At 51.0% G+C, this 14,193-nt stretch overlaps 1 protein-coding gene across 2 annotated transcripts; it reads left to right on the top strand.

Moving 5' to 3' along the window:
* The first annotated feature begins 5,627 nt into the window (after positions 1-5,627).
* On the top strand, positions 5,628-13,750 carry FAM174C (family with sequence similarity 174 member C). Of its 2 annotated transcripts, none has more exons than XM_029049782.2 (3): positions 5,628-5,901; positions 7,806-7,922; positions 13,541-13,750. In XM_029049782.2, the coding sequence occupies exons 1-3, from the start codon at positions 5,660-5,662 to the stop codon at positions 13,623-13,625; spliced, it is 444 nt and encodes a 147-aa protein (XP_028905615.1). In that variant the 5' UTR covers positions 5,628-5,659; the 3' UTR covers positions 13,626-13,750. The 2 variants fall into 2 exon arrangements, with proteins under 2 accessions (XP_028905615.1, XP_028905616.1); XM_029049783.2 differs by lacking the exon at positions 13,541-13,750 and adding an exon at positions 8,364-9,125 and having other exon boundaries at positions 5,631-5,901.
* Positions 13,751-14,193: the final 443 nt, after the last annotated feature.

Here is a 14,193-nt window from a genome sequence, read left to right on the forward strand (position 1 = left end):
TCCTAGTAACCCAACAGCACGTATAAACTTCTCTGTGCCTCAGTTACCTCATGTCTAAAATGGGGATTATTACTGTGAGCCTCATGTGGGTCATAGAGTGTGTCCAACCTGATTATCTTGTTATCTACCCCAGTGCTTACTACAGTGCCTGGCACAAAGTAAGCTCTTAAATGCCATAACCCCCTCCCCCCAAAAAGAAATATTCAAACCTGTCCTCAGCACTTCTGAATATATTAGTCACTGTGAATTCAATTATTTCTCATGACAGTAAGCATTCAATTAATAAGATTGATTTTTGAGCTCTCTAGTTGTGAATATTTTTATGTTTTACTGCTAGGAGTGTAAGCTTCATGCGGGCAGGGAACACTCCACTTGGTTATTCTTCCCAAGTGCCTAATACCACAAACCTATAGGTGTTTAATAAATACTATCATTATCACTGCAAGAGACAACTGAACCTAGTGGAAAGAGCCGGCAGTTGGAATTCAAGTCTCAGCTCTGTAACTGGCCTGCTGTGTGTCCTTGGGAAGTCACTTCACTTCTCAGTTTCCTCATCTGTAAAATGGGGATAAGATACCCACTCTCCTCACCTCTTAGTTTTTGAGACCTCTCTGGGACAGGGACTAATTGGCTTATCTCATACCTAGCCCAATGCTTAGTGGATAGTAAGTACTTAGTAGTCTTCATGGGAGCATTTATTGAACACCCACTTGGTACAGTACACTCTACTAGGCACTTGGCCATCTAAAACTCAACATGAGCAAGACTGAGCTCCTCATCTTGAGGGAGAGAGGGAGGGAGGGAGGGAGGGAGGAAAGGAGCAAGACTGAGCTCCTCATCTTCCCTCCCAAGCTCGGTCCTCTCCCAGATTTCCCTATCACCGTGGATGGTATGACCATCCTTCCCATCTCTCAGGCCCGCAACCTCGGTGTCATCTTTGACTCGTCTCTCTCGTACACCCCACACATCTGATCCGTTACCGAGACCTGCCGGTCTCACCTTTACAATATCGCCAAGATCCTCCCTTTCCTCTCCACCCAAAAGGCTACCTTACTGCTACAGGCTCTTGTTATATCCCGGCTAGACTACTGTGTCAGCCTTCTCTCGGATCTCCCTTCCTCCTCTCTCGACCCGCTCCAGTCTATTCTTCACTCCGCTGCCCGGCTCATCTTCCTGCAGAAACGCTCTGGGCATGTCATTCCCCTTCTTAAACACCTCCAGTGGTTGCCTATCAACCTCTGTTCCAAACAAAAACTCCTCACTCTAGGCTTCAAGGCTCTCCATCACCTTGTCCCTTCCTACCTCTCCTCCCTTCTCTCTTTCTGCTGCCCACCCCGCACGCTCCGCTCCTCTGCCGCCCACCTCCTCACCGTCCCTCGGTCTCGCCTATCTCGCCGTTGACCCCTGGGCCACGTCCTCCCACGGTCCTGGAATGCCCTCCCTCCTCACCTCCGACAATCTAATTCTCTTCCCCTCTTCAAATCCCTACTTAAAGCTCACCTCCTCCAAGAGGCCTTCCCAGACTGAGCTCCCCCCTTTTTCCCTCTGCTCCCTCTACCCCCCCTCCACCTCTCCGCAGCTAAACCCTCTTCTCCCCCCTTTCCCTCTCCTGTCCCACCCCCTCAACACTGTACTCGTCTGCTCAACTGTATATATCTTTATCACCCTGTTTATTTTGTTTAATGAGATGTACATCACTCTGATTCTATTTAGTTGCCATTGTTTTTATGAGATGTTCTTCCCCTTGACTCTATTTATTGCCATTGTTCTTGTCTGCCTGTCTCCCCTGATTAGACTGTAAGCCCATCAAAGGGCAGGGACTGTCTCTATCTGTTGCCGACTTGTACATTCCAAGCGCTTAGTACAGTGCTCTGCACATAGTAAGCGCTCAATATACTACTGAATGAATGAATGAATGAATGAATGAATGGAAGTACAGAAAAATCAAGTGGCATATTCCCTGCCAGGAAGGAGCTTACACTCTAATAGTAAAACATAAAAATATTTACAACTGGAGAGGTCAAAAATCAATCAATCATATTTATTGAGCACTTACTGTGTGGAGAGTTCCGTACTAAGCATTTGGTAGAGTACAATATGACAGATTTGGTAGATATGCTCCCTGCCTACAAGGAGTTTACAGTCTAGAGGGGGAGACGGACATTAATATGTATAAATTATGGATACATACTTAAGTGCTGTGGGGCTGAAGGGATTAATAAAGAGCATAAATTCAACTGCAAAGGTGGTGCAGAAGGGAGAAGAGGAAATGAGGGCTTAGTCAGGGAAGGCCTTTTGGAGGAGATGTGATTTTAATAAGACTTTGAAGGTGGGGAGAGTGATCGTGGTTGGATTCATTCGTTCATTCGTATTTATTGACCGCTTACTGTGTGCGGAGCACTGTACTAAGCGCTTGGGATATGAAGAAGGAGGGCGTTCCAGGCCAGAGGCGGGACACGGGCGAGGGGCCGACAGTGAGAGACAAGATTGGGGTACATGCACGAGTGTTAAGAAAGGTGAAAATAAGTTCACAAGTGCTAGAGTCGGTTGGTAGGTTGGTTCAAGGTGCTGGGCAATTAACTGGGGAAGGCTTGTTAGAGGAGGTGGGATTTTAGGAGGGTTTTGACTGTGGGGAGAGCACATTTGGAAATGGGGGGAGTTCCAAGGTGTGGGAACAGCGCAAGTGAGGGGACGGAGGGGGGAGACATTAGAGCAAGGAACAGCCAGAAGGCCGGCTTGGGAAGAGTGGGGACAGCAGATTGAGGAATAGTGACCTTGGGCAAGTCACTTCACTTCTCTGGACTTCAGTTACCTCATCTGTAAAATAGGGGTGAAGATTGTGAGTCCTATGCGGAACAGGGACTGTGTCCAACCCGATTTGCTTGTATCCACTCCAGCGCTTAGTACAGTGCTAGGCACGCAGTAAGTGTTTAACAAATTAAGCACTTACATAGTGTGCATAGGCAGAGGGAGTCAATTTATGGAATAGGGGGAGATCTGCTCTGCTTTTGGGAGACAACTAGGAAGCAGGAGTTAGAGTGTTGAGGGGGTAATGGGGAATTTGGGAGATGGGCATGCCTGATAGCTTTGATTTTACCAATATGATATTTATTGAACACTTATTTTTGCAGAGTGCTGTGGTAAGTAGACAGAGTAGTAGTGGACAGAGAAGCAGCGTGGCGCAGTGGAAAGAGCACGGGCTTTGGAGTCAGGGCTCATGAGTTCGAATCCCAGCTCTGCCACTTGTCAGCTGTGTGACTGTGGGCAAGTCACTTAACTTCTCTGTGCCTCAGTTCCCTCATCTGTAAAATGGGGATTAAGACTGTGAGCCCCACGTGGGACAACCTGCTTCCCCTGTGTCTACCCCAGCGCTTAGAACAGTGCTCTGCACATAGTAAGCGCTTAATAAATACCAACATTATTATTATTATTATTAGAATCCTTGTGCTCAAGGAGTTTACAGTGTAGTAAGGGAGGCATTAAAATAAATTACAGGTAAGGGAAGCAACTGACTACATGGATATGCACATAAGTAGTTGGTAAGATCATCAGGGGTTAGGGAGGGAGGTGGTAGAGGGACTGGGGGGCGTTCAAGAGGGAGTTGAAGTCTTAGAAGAGCTGGTGGGAGTTGTGGGCATTTGAGTCAGTGAGCGACCAGAGCTGCGGATAATAATAATAATAATAATAATAATGGAATTTGTTAAGCTCTTACTTTGTGCCAGGCACTGTAATAATTGCTGGGGTAGATTCATTCATTCATTCAATCACATTTATTGAGTGCTTACTGTGTGCAGAGCACTGTGCTGAGCGCTTATAATAATGGTATTTGTTAAGCGCTTCCTATGTGCCAGGCACTGTACTAAGCGCTGGTGTGGATACAGAGAAGCAGCGTGGCTCAGTGGAAACAGCGTGGGCTTGGGAGTCAGAGGTCATGGGTTCTAATCCCAGCTCCGCCACTTGTCAGCTGTGTGACTTTGGGCGAGTCACTTTACTTCTCTGTGCCTCAGTTACCTCATCTGTAAAATGGGGACCAAGACTGTGAGCCCCACTGGGACAACCTGATCACTTTGTATCCTCCCCCCAGTGCTTAGAGCAGTGCTTTGCACATAGTAAGTGCTTAACAAATACCATTATTATTATTATAATTATTACAAGCAAATTGGGATGGGCAGTCTCAATTCCCATTTTATAGATGAGGTAACTAAGACACAGAGATGTGAAGTGACTTGCCCAAGGTCACACAGCAGGCAAGTGGCAGATCCAGGATTAGAACTCATGACCTTCTGACTCCCAGGCCTGTGCTCTATCCATTACGCCAACAAGGTAGTTGGGTTGGACATAGTCTCTGTTCCATGTAGGGCTCACAGTCTTAATCCTCATCCTTTTCCAGATGAGGTAACTGAAGCCCAGAGAACTGAAGTGACTTGCCCAAGGTCACCCAGAAGACACGTGGTGGAGCTGGGATTAGAACCCAGGTCCTTCTGACTCCCAGGCCCATGCTCTATCAACTAAGCCATGCTGCTTCTATGGATGAGAAGACAGAAAGTGTGAATTTGGAGTGGGAGGAGTATTAATAACATCTGTGAATTAGGGAGAGATGGGTAATGTTCTTCCCATTTCAGAGATGAGGAAACTGAGGCAGAGCGGCTAAGTGTCCTGCTTAAGGTCATACTGCAGACCAATGGCACAGCCTGAGTTTAGAGAAGCAAAGTGGCTTAGTGGATAGAGCCCGGGCCTGGGAGTCAGAAGGACCTGCGTTCTAATCCCAGCCTGGCCACTTGTCTGCTGTGTGACCTTGGGCAAATCACTTTACCGCTCTGTGTCCGTTATCTGTAAAATGGAGGGGTTGAGACTGTGAGCCCCACATGGGGCAGGGACTGTGTCCAGCTCGATTTTCACGTATCCACCCAGGGCTCAGTACAGTGGCTGGCATATAGTAATCGCTAACAAATACCATCATTATTATTATTCTTCATTCATTAGCATTTATTGAGCGCTTACTATGTGCAGAGCACTGTACTAAGCGCTTAGAATGTACAAATCGGTAACCCTGCCCTTTGACGGGCTTACAGTCTAATCGGGGGAGACGGACAGACAAGAACAATAGCAATAAACAGAATCAAGGGGATGAACATCTCATTAAAACAATAGCTAATAAATAGAATCAAGGCGATGTACATCTCATTAGCAAAATAAATAGGGTAATGAAAATATATACAGTTGAGCTATTATTAAGCTAAATCTCCTAACTCCACACATAAAGACTTTACGAACTTGGTCGGTCGCCCTATGCACTGAATTTGGGGCATAAGCCGGATCTAGAAACGATTCCCTGAGTTTGGCAGAAGCCGTCAGCACACTGGACGCCTCCTCCGGGCAGAACTCCATTGCCTCCCTGCCCACCCACATCCGACGGGGGCGGGGCTACGGCCGGCCCGATTTGCATATGGTAATCAGGCCTAGGCATTCTGGGTAACGGAGTCACGGGGCCCGATGAGCGCAGCGAATCACGCAGGCGCCGTCCGGCTCCGGCCCGCCCTTCTCCCGCCTCAGCCATTGGCTGTCGAGTTGCCGTTTCTCCCGTGATTGACAGGCTGCGTGAGGGAGCGGAACCTACCGCTGCCGCCGCCTCTTCTCCCCCCGCCCCTCCCCCCCCGCCATGGGGCCGAGTCTCCTGCTGCTCGTGCTGCTCCGGGCGTTCCGAGCCGTCGAGGGACAGGTTCCACCGTCGCCGCTGCTCGCGACCAACGGAAGCCTCCCGGACACCCCGCTCCTTCCGCACAACAGTACGTGGCTGAGGGGGCCGGAGCCCGCTCGCGGTTCCGTGGTCACACGGGCCTTTGCCGTGCTCAGCGGCATCTGCATACTAGCAGCTCTGTACTTCCTCATCCGGGCCCTCAGGTGAGTCACGTGGCGGGGGGTGGGGGGAGGGGCCGTTGTGCCACCTTCTCCAATCCGGCTGTACCTCGTTGTCACGCGGCCGGCCCGACCCCAGCCCTCAGTGGGGTAGAAAATGTGTGTGGGTCGAGGGGGGACGATGGGGCGCGTGACATATGACTCTTGGGGTGAGATAATTATAATAATGTCGGTATTTGTTAAGCGCTTACTACGTGCAGAGCACCGTTCTAAGCGCTGGGGGAGATACAGGCGAATCAGGTTGTCCATGTGAGGCTCGCAGTTAATCCCTATTTTCCAGATGAGGGAACTGAGGCCCAGAGAAGTGAAGTGACCTGCCCCTAGTCCCACAGCTGACAAGTGGCAGAGGCGGGATTCGAACCCATGACCTCTGACTCCCAAGCCCGGGCTCTTTCCACTGAGCCACGCTGCTTCTCGTGAGATCTCTTTGCAACTCCCCACTTTCGGAAGCTCACGACCCTTGTCCCTGCCCCCCACTCCCTTCCCCCTCCATGCGGAGTATACAGTCTTGAAGTTTTAGGATCCGGCCCGGCGGATCCGAACTAGTTTGGACCGATTCCTCTCTTCTCTCTCCTCGGTTAAGTTTCCTCGGGTTTGGAAGTATCGATCCGAGTTCCCGGGGCTTGGGGGAGGCAGGGAAGGGCGCCTCCCTGGTCTCTCCCTCACTGCTTCCTCTCAACCCTCTGGAGTTCCCTAAGCTTCCCTTATCGAGAGTTGGGGGATTGAAGGGAGAAGAGGAGGAAGAAAGATCGCGGTACCTGGGCTAAGAACCTCCAGTACCACGGACAGCAACATCTCATGCCCCCTTTTTAATTTTTTTTTCTGTTTTGGGCCTTTGCCCCGGACCCTTTTGCATTGGGGGTGACGGTGCATACCCCCCCCCCCCCTTCTCCCTTTCCCCTCATCTTGAGGCTTGGACCGGCACAGTGGGAGAGCAGTGCCAGGGAATGTAGCCAACCCAAAATGAGGCCAGTGACCGGGCCCTGCGCCATTTCCGTGGAAACGTAAACCCAGCCCTTCTCTAAACCCTTGAAGGTAGTGGTAAATTTCAGCTTCCTGTGCCACCCCCCATCCCCACCGCCAAGGACAAGTTGGCAGGAGCCCCACTCCCTTTCTTTTGGGTTGCTGTGACTGATTGTTGAGCATTGGGGGCAAGGGGTGATGAGAGCCCTTTAAACTCCCCGGGGTGCCTGTGTTTGGAACTGCTCTGTGCCCACTGGCTCTGAAAAACATACCAGTGTCTCCAGGTAGAGCGATCTCAGTGCTTCCAGATGCCTAGGGCCCTGAGTAGACCTCTCCCCCCCCCCTAAAACTTCAGGGGCCTGGAGGGTGGAACCCCAGTTATTCCACCTTTGGACAAGCAGAGAGTTTTGATCTGGATTTGGCTGGACCAGCCTGAGATTGCAAGTTATTTGGAGGAACGGCACCTCCCCTCCACCCCTTTCAGCATTTTTGGCTGTTTTACCATTTAAAAATAAAAGTTTTTAAAAAATTGTTTAGCGCTTACTATGTGCTAGGCACTGTATTAAGCTCTAGGGGTAGATACAAGATAATCAGGTTGGATACAGTCCCCGTCAGTCATAATCCTCATTTTACAAGTGAAGTAATTGAGGCACAGAGAAGTGAAGTGATTTGCCCTAGGTTACACAGCAGACAAATGGTGGAGTTGGGATTAGAACTCAGGTCCTCTGACTCCCAGACTCGAGTTCTTCCTATTTGGCCACGCTGCTATGGGGAAAAAGATGATTCTCCCCCTCCTCCAGTTTTCTGCCAGAACTCCATAGGGAGCTGGTCGGGGGAGGAGAGGAGGGAGTGGGAGGGACAGGGGAGGCATTTAATATATTTGGGACCACTGCTGAAGGCTACATACTCTGGGAAATGTCTTGCAGATTAAAGAAGCCTCAGAAGAAGAAATACGGTCTGCTTTCCAACACGGATGACACCATGGAGTTAGCCTTTCCATACAGTGATGAAGACACGATCTTTGAGACCAGGAATCTGAGATGGTAAAGTTTCTTGCCTTTTTTTTTTTTTTTTAAGGGGGGGATGGTACCTGACACCACAATCCCAAATACCTCTCTGTCCCATGCCCATTCTGGGGTGCCCCACTTTCACCCCTCCACAGGTCTCCTCTGGATGCTCAGTGAAATAGACAAACTGCTTGGGAGGCCCTCAGATGGGCCAGTGGTGAAGGGGAGGGGCAAAGGAGCAGGCATGGGGGAAGTAATATGTGAGATTATATGGAGGGAGGTGTCTCCTTGGGGTGACCATTGCTCACCCAGTCCATCCCCCTGCCTCCAAGCTGCTCCTTAAAGATGTTCCTGTTGTGAGAGTCCTCTTGTACCCACATCCGTCACCCCCTCACCCTGCCTACCCCCTGCCCCTCAACCAATCTGTCCATCTGTTCAGGCCACAAATGACCCACCCTGGGGGCTTATGTCTTCCAGATGATGATCTGGAGTCCATGGTTGGCCACTGTCCAGACCAACCGAGATGGGGGGCCATGGGGCCAGAGAGCCGAGGATAGCCCGCGTTTATTTTTCTAATGGTTAATGCACCGTACAATGTTTATAATGGGGGGTGGGAGGGAGGTTGGAGGGGAATGCTGAAATGTGTGTAGGGGGGTGAGGGAGGGCGTACTTGGGCCCAGGAATGCCTTGTTGCACTGCGATTGGGGGTCGGTGCGGCTCTCTGAACGTTCCTAGTCGGGGTATAAAGCCAGAGACTCTGCGGACCTGGGAGGTGGCTGGTGTCTCAGTTTCCCTGCAATGTCTTCCTCCTGCTCCCCACTTCCTATTCCTTTCAAACTGAAACAGCCCCTGGCTGACGAGACCACTCAGTGATGCAGTTCCATGGGGGAGATGGGGACCGTTGTCTCTCCGGCCATCGGGGGCCAGAAGGGGTGAAATCATTTTTCCCAAACATTTGGGAGAATGCATCAGCAGTGAAAGACATAAATTATTTACCAATAAAACGAATAAATAATTGACTTGTTCGTATGTACATTAGTGCTGAAGATGAGTATAAATACTATAATGCTAAGGGTGGACTTCCTCTCCTAAACAAACCAGATGATCCCTGCCTGCCCCCCCCCCAGCCCTCTTCTCCCAAGATGCATTTGATTTTGTTGGCATTTTGGCTTTTCAGATTGTTGGCTGAGTGCACAGGGACCAGATGATTGAAATAAATAGCAAAATGAAAGTGGGAGACTCACTGTCTTTGTGGTTTTTTTTCAACTGGGGGTAGGGATGGGGGATGGCAGTTGGGAGGGACAACTTTTTGGAGAAAACCAGGGTCCATCTCTCCATCTGGCATGTCTGGCCCGGAACTCCATCTCCGACAGTGTCACCAGGACGCTTGGAGGAACCGTGTGACGGTGGCCCCCCCGATACTCATCCTCGTGGTTAGCGACGGACCACCCTAGAGCCCCGACTATCCTCGCCACGTCCTCACGACAAAGATTGGTCCTTTGTTCTGCTGCCAGGTTTGTCATTCGTAGGGCCTGATGCTGTTTTTGCCTCTCGGTCTCATAATCCTTTCAAAGCTTCTGCTCTGAAAAAGCCACTCCGCTCTGGATTGCGGTGCACCATACTGATTAGCCTGCCTCAGTTGTCCCTCAACTTTCAGCCAAGATGTTTTGCTTCACGGCATCAGGAAAGCATTTCTTCTGTCCTTCTCATTTGCGGTTGCCTCCCTGCCACTTGCCATACGGCAGCTGATTGGGTATCCTACCATCTTCCGTTCTTCTCCCATGGCCTACCTGATGCAGCTGGGTGGCAGTGAGCATCGTTTCAGTGTTTCTACCTCCTAACGTTGCTGTTTGCTATCCTGTGGTTGAGTTTGCCTCACAGGAGTTGCTGCGTGGCCTAGTTCATTCATTCAATAGTATTTATTGAGCGCTTACTATGTGCAGAGCACTGTACTAAGTGCTTGGGATGAACAAGTCGGCAACAGATAGAGACAGTCCCTGCCGTTTGACGGGCTTACAGTCTAATCGGGGGAGACGGACAGACAAGAACAATGGCACTAAACAGCGTCAAGGGGAAGAACATCTCGTAAAAACAATGGCAACTAAATAGAATCAAGGCGATGTACAATTCATTAACAAAATAAATAGGGTAACGAAAATACCCTATTTTCCTAGTGGAAAGACCTGGGTTCTAATCCCGGCCCTGTCACTTGTCTGCTGTGTGACCTTGGGCAAGTCACCTAACTTCTTCTCAGTCACCTCACCTGTAAAATGCGAGCCCCATGTGTCCAACCTGATTAGCTTGTATCGACCCCAGCACTTAGTACAGTGCCCGGCACATAGTAAGCACTTAGATACCATTAAAACAAACAAACCAAAAAGAAACTGATGGAACTGCTCAAGGATCTGGATGTGGCACTTTGGGCCTCTAGGTCTCACAGCCCCCGAGGAGGTTCAATCTCTAGTAATAGCCTCTTTGAATTGGTAGAGGCTTCTCCCCACTTCCAACCCCCAACTGCTTTCACATGGGTTCCCTCATTTGATCCTCACATAGGATTACTTGCCTCCTTTTACAGGTGAGCCAACTGAGGCCCGAAGAGCCTAAGGGACTTCAGTCAGTCAATTGATGGCAGTTATATGAGCGCTTACTGTGTACAGAGCACTGTACTAAGCGCTTGGGAGAGTACAGTAAAACAGAGTTGGTCGACACATTCCCTTCCCGATGATGATGCACAGTGGTAGAACGAGGATTTGTCATTAGGCCACATTGCCCCTAGCTTCTGCAGGCTGTGGGATTCCAGGACCTTGTTCGGATGGCACGGAGGGGGGAAATTTGGAAAGGGAGAGGCCGTGGAGCTGGTTCGGGCGGGGGGAAGAGAATGGCCTGCTATGTAGTTACACACCACTAGGTGGCACTCTAGTACCAAATTAATCTCACTGTCCAACTGGGGATGGGGCGTCTACTATTTTCATTTTCAATCAATCAGTGGCATTTACTGAGCACTTCCTGTGTGTAGGGCACTGTATTAAGAGCTTGGGGGAGTCCATTATAACAGAGTTGGTAGACATGTTCCCTGCCCACCAAGAGCTTACAGTCCAGAGGGGGACTGTAGTCCCCAGAGGGCTCCTGCTGCCAAATTCCGTGGCACCCCGAGTTTATCCAAGTGCCAGATCCCAGCCACAGAGCACCTTGGATGGGGCAGGAGGAGGTGTGGGGGGGCGGGAGGTGGAGCAGCAGGGATTCAGGGATCAGAATGATCAGAGTCACGTCCATCTGGGAGGAGGAGGTGGGTCTCCAGGGGGATTTTCGAAGGGGAGAAGAGGAAAGGGAAAGGTATGCTGGGCGGGTAGGTGTGTGTGTGTGTGTGTTGGGGGGGGGTCAGCGGTTCGGATACGGGAGAGTTATTCAGCATTTTCGTGGGGGGTGGGGGTTGGGGGCATTCTGGATGCATCAGGAGACCCATTGGATCCAACTGACAGAGATTGGCTGGTCTGGAGATTGGCTCATTTCCCGCCCACCCCCGCCACACACACTCAGTATATCTCCAGCTTTTTAATGAACTGGCTCTAATGATGGGTTTCTCATCTCTAGCTCAGGCTGGGGCAGCTTTGAAGATGGCAGGCTCAGGCTAAGGGCTCTGCATCCTCTCTCTGAGGCCTTTCAAAGGGTTTTAATACCCAGCTTCAGATCAGAAAGTGTTTCTGCCTGACAAGTGGGCCCAAACACCTCCCTTTTCACCCCCAGAGGATGTTTTGTCCTTCCCTCTTTCCAAGGCCTCCCCTGGGCGGGTGGGGGAGGGGAGGGGGCAAGGAGGAAGGGCCCGGTGGAAAGAGCATGGGAGTGGAAGGCAGGAGTCCCAGGTTCTAGTCCCGGCTCTGCCTGCTGTGTGACCTTGGGCAAGTCGCTTAACCTTTCTGGGCCTCAGTCTCATCATCTGTAAAGTTGGGAGAGTCATTCCTCCTCCCTACCTCACAGGGATGTTGGGAGGAGAGGAAGAAGTCACTGGGGAGAAAAGAGCTTTGGAAAAAAACAGAAAAGCGTTTTACAAATTCAAGGTTAAAACAGTAAAAACAGGTCCCCCTCCTTGTGGGCCCTGTTCCTCGCCCCTTTTACCTCCTCACGGGGGGGTTCTTCCCACCAGCCCTTTCTAGAAACTCGATGGAAACTAAGGCACGCAGAACAGGTGTCTCTCCTTCCCTCCCCACCCCCACCCCAGATTCCCCCAGGACCGCCTTTTGACTGAGATCCGAGAGCGAATGTTTTCCAACTGGATTGGCTCTTCCTTACCCACCCCCCTCCCTCTCCCTGCGCCCGCCTTCTTCCTTTTAACGGGAGTTAAGACAGCTTTTCTCCCCCCTTTCTTTTCTCTCCCCGCCCCCCCCCTTCTCCCAGTGCTGTGATCTTCCTCTACTTCCCACAGCTCAGAACGGATTCACCAGCTTCAAAAGGCTCATTAATTACTCTAATGAGGTCAGAAGAGACCTGGGTTTTCTGTCATTTCGGGAGGGAAGGAGGGGGCGGGGAGGGGCGGGCGGGGGGCTGTTGGGGAGGTAAAACAAAAAGCAAAAAAGCAATTGGTAAATAATCATCTCCCCCACCCCCGGACGCCTTTGCTGCCAGACAGGAAACAAGGGCCGGATGCTACCCGCCCGTTCTCTGGGGCAGCGGAACCGCTCCGCACTGAGCTGGCGGGATTCCTGGCGGGATTTACGCCGGGGAGATTGGCAACGCGATGCTCGGCAAGGTCAAAAGGAGAGTCTCCCGCTGCGCCCCGGATCTATGGGTGTGTGCTTGTCCGTGTGTATGCATCTGTTCGTGTGCACACTTGTGTGCTTGTATGTTTGGGGTGTGTGAATGTCTGCATTGTGCGTGGCCGGGTGTCAACGAGGCCAGCCCCCTGTCTCAAGTCTCGCTGTGCGGACCTAGTCCCGGAAGGAAGGGTGTGTGTAATATATATATAGTATATATATATATATACTAATGTGTATATGTATGTGTGTGTGTGTGTGTGTGTGTCTTTCACCATCTTTACTTTTGAGAAGCAGAGAGTGGTGGAGAGGGGGCGCGAGATTATCTTGTTTCTCGGTTGGGCGACGCCATTAATGGTCGAACAGTGACACCCGGAGAGTGCTCAGTACAGTGCCCTGCAGACAACAGGCGTTCAGCACAGCCCTCTGCACACAGTAGCAACTCAGTACAGCACGGTACAATGCTCTGCACACATCTGCCGCTCAGTACATCCTGGTGGCGCAGAGAGGGCTAGGAACCGAGGACGTGGAAATAAAAGCGATGGGGTTTAGTCAGTTTCTTTTGTGGTGCTTCCCAGCAGAGAAGGTTCCCACCGCCCCCTCCCTCGCCCCCGCTTATAGGGGCGGGCAACCAGCCTGGGGGAGTTTAGCTGCGCTGGAGTGGGGTGGGGGCGGATGCTGAAAGGAGCTGGGAAGGTAGGAGGTAGATTCCAAGCTCCCCTTCTGGGCCCGAGAGACCCGGGGGGCCCAGTCGCCACCCCCACCTCTCCATTTCATTTGCATTTGTAATCTTCATTTGTCATTGTTCTCCCAGTTTCACCCTTCTCTCTCCCCCCCCCCCCCCCCACCTTGGTGGAAAGCATTAGCATAAAATTCCTTTTTTCTTGTTTTCTCTTCCCGCTCAAGGTCAGAGCCAGGGAAGAAAACAGTCCCTTCGGCTTTTCCCGACTCCCCGCAGCGCTACACTCTACAGGACCGGAACCAGGGCTGAGAGGGAACTGCCGGGGGTGATGTGGGGGTTGAAATAATTAAACATCCACAACGCCTCCAGTCTGTACAGGGCGCTCAACCAATCAGTGGTATTCAGTGTGTAGAGTACTGTACTGGGCTCCTACTGTGTGCCGAGCTCCTCGTTGGGTGCCTCTTGCGTGCAGAGCTCTGAAATGGGCACCTACTGTGTGCCGAGCTCTGTACTGTACTGAAGAAGCAGCGTGACTTAACGGATAGAGCACAGGTCTGGGAGTCAGAAGGACCTGGGTTCTAATCTTTCTATGTGTCTGCTGTGTGACCTTGGGCAAGTCACTTAACTTCTCTGGGCCTCAGTTACCTCATCTGTAAAATGGGGATTAAGAGACTGAGCCCCATGAGGGACAGGGACCGAGTCCAACCTGATCAACTTGTATCTACCCTAGCACTTAGAACAGGCTTGGCTCATAATAAGTGCCAAGTACCATTATTATTATTTCTGGATGTTTACAGTGAACTCTCTACTTGGTGCTGTGTGTGGAGCTCAGGACTGGGCAGTCGGGGAATATGCTGAAATAAAAGATATGATTCCT

This window comes from Ornithorhynchus anatinus, chromosome X1, assembly GCF_004115215.2.
Source record: "Ornithorhynchus anatinus isolate Pmale09 chromosome X1, mOrnAna1.pri.v4, whole genome shotgun sequence".
Classification (NCBI taxonomy): Eukaryota; Metazoa; Chordata; class Mammalia; order Monotremata; family Ornithorhynchidae; genus Ornithorhynchus; species Ornithorhynchus anatinus.

What these genes read in the sequence shown, in the direction of transcription:
- FAM174C (XM_029049782.2), top strand. Translation starts at nt 5,660, where the DNA reads ATGGGGCCGAGTCTCCTGCTGCTCGTGCTGCTCCGGGCGTTCCGAGCC. An exon ending in TTCCTCATCCGGGCCCTCAG is followed by an intron (nt 5,902 to 7,805) that starts GTGAGTCACGTG and finishes AATGTCTTGCAG; the next exon opens with ATTAAAGAAGCCTCAGAAGA. An exon ending in GAGACCAGGAATCTGAGATG is followed by an intron (nt 7,923 to 13,540) that starts GTAAAGTTTCTT and finishes TTCCCGCTCAAG; the next exon opens with GTCAGAGCCAGGGAAGAAAA.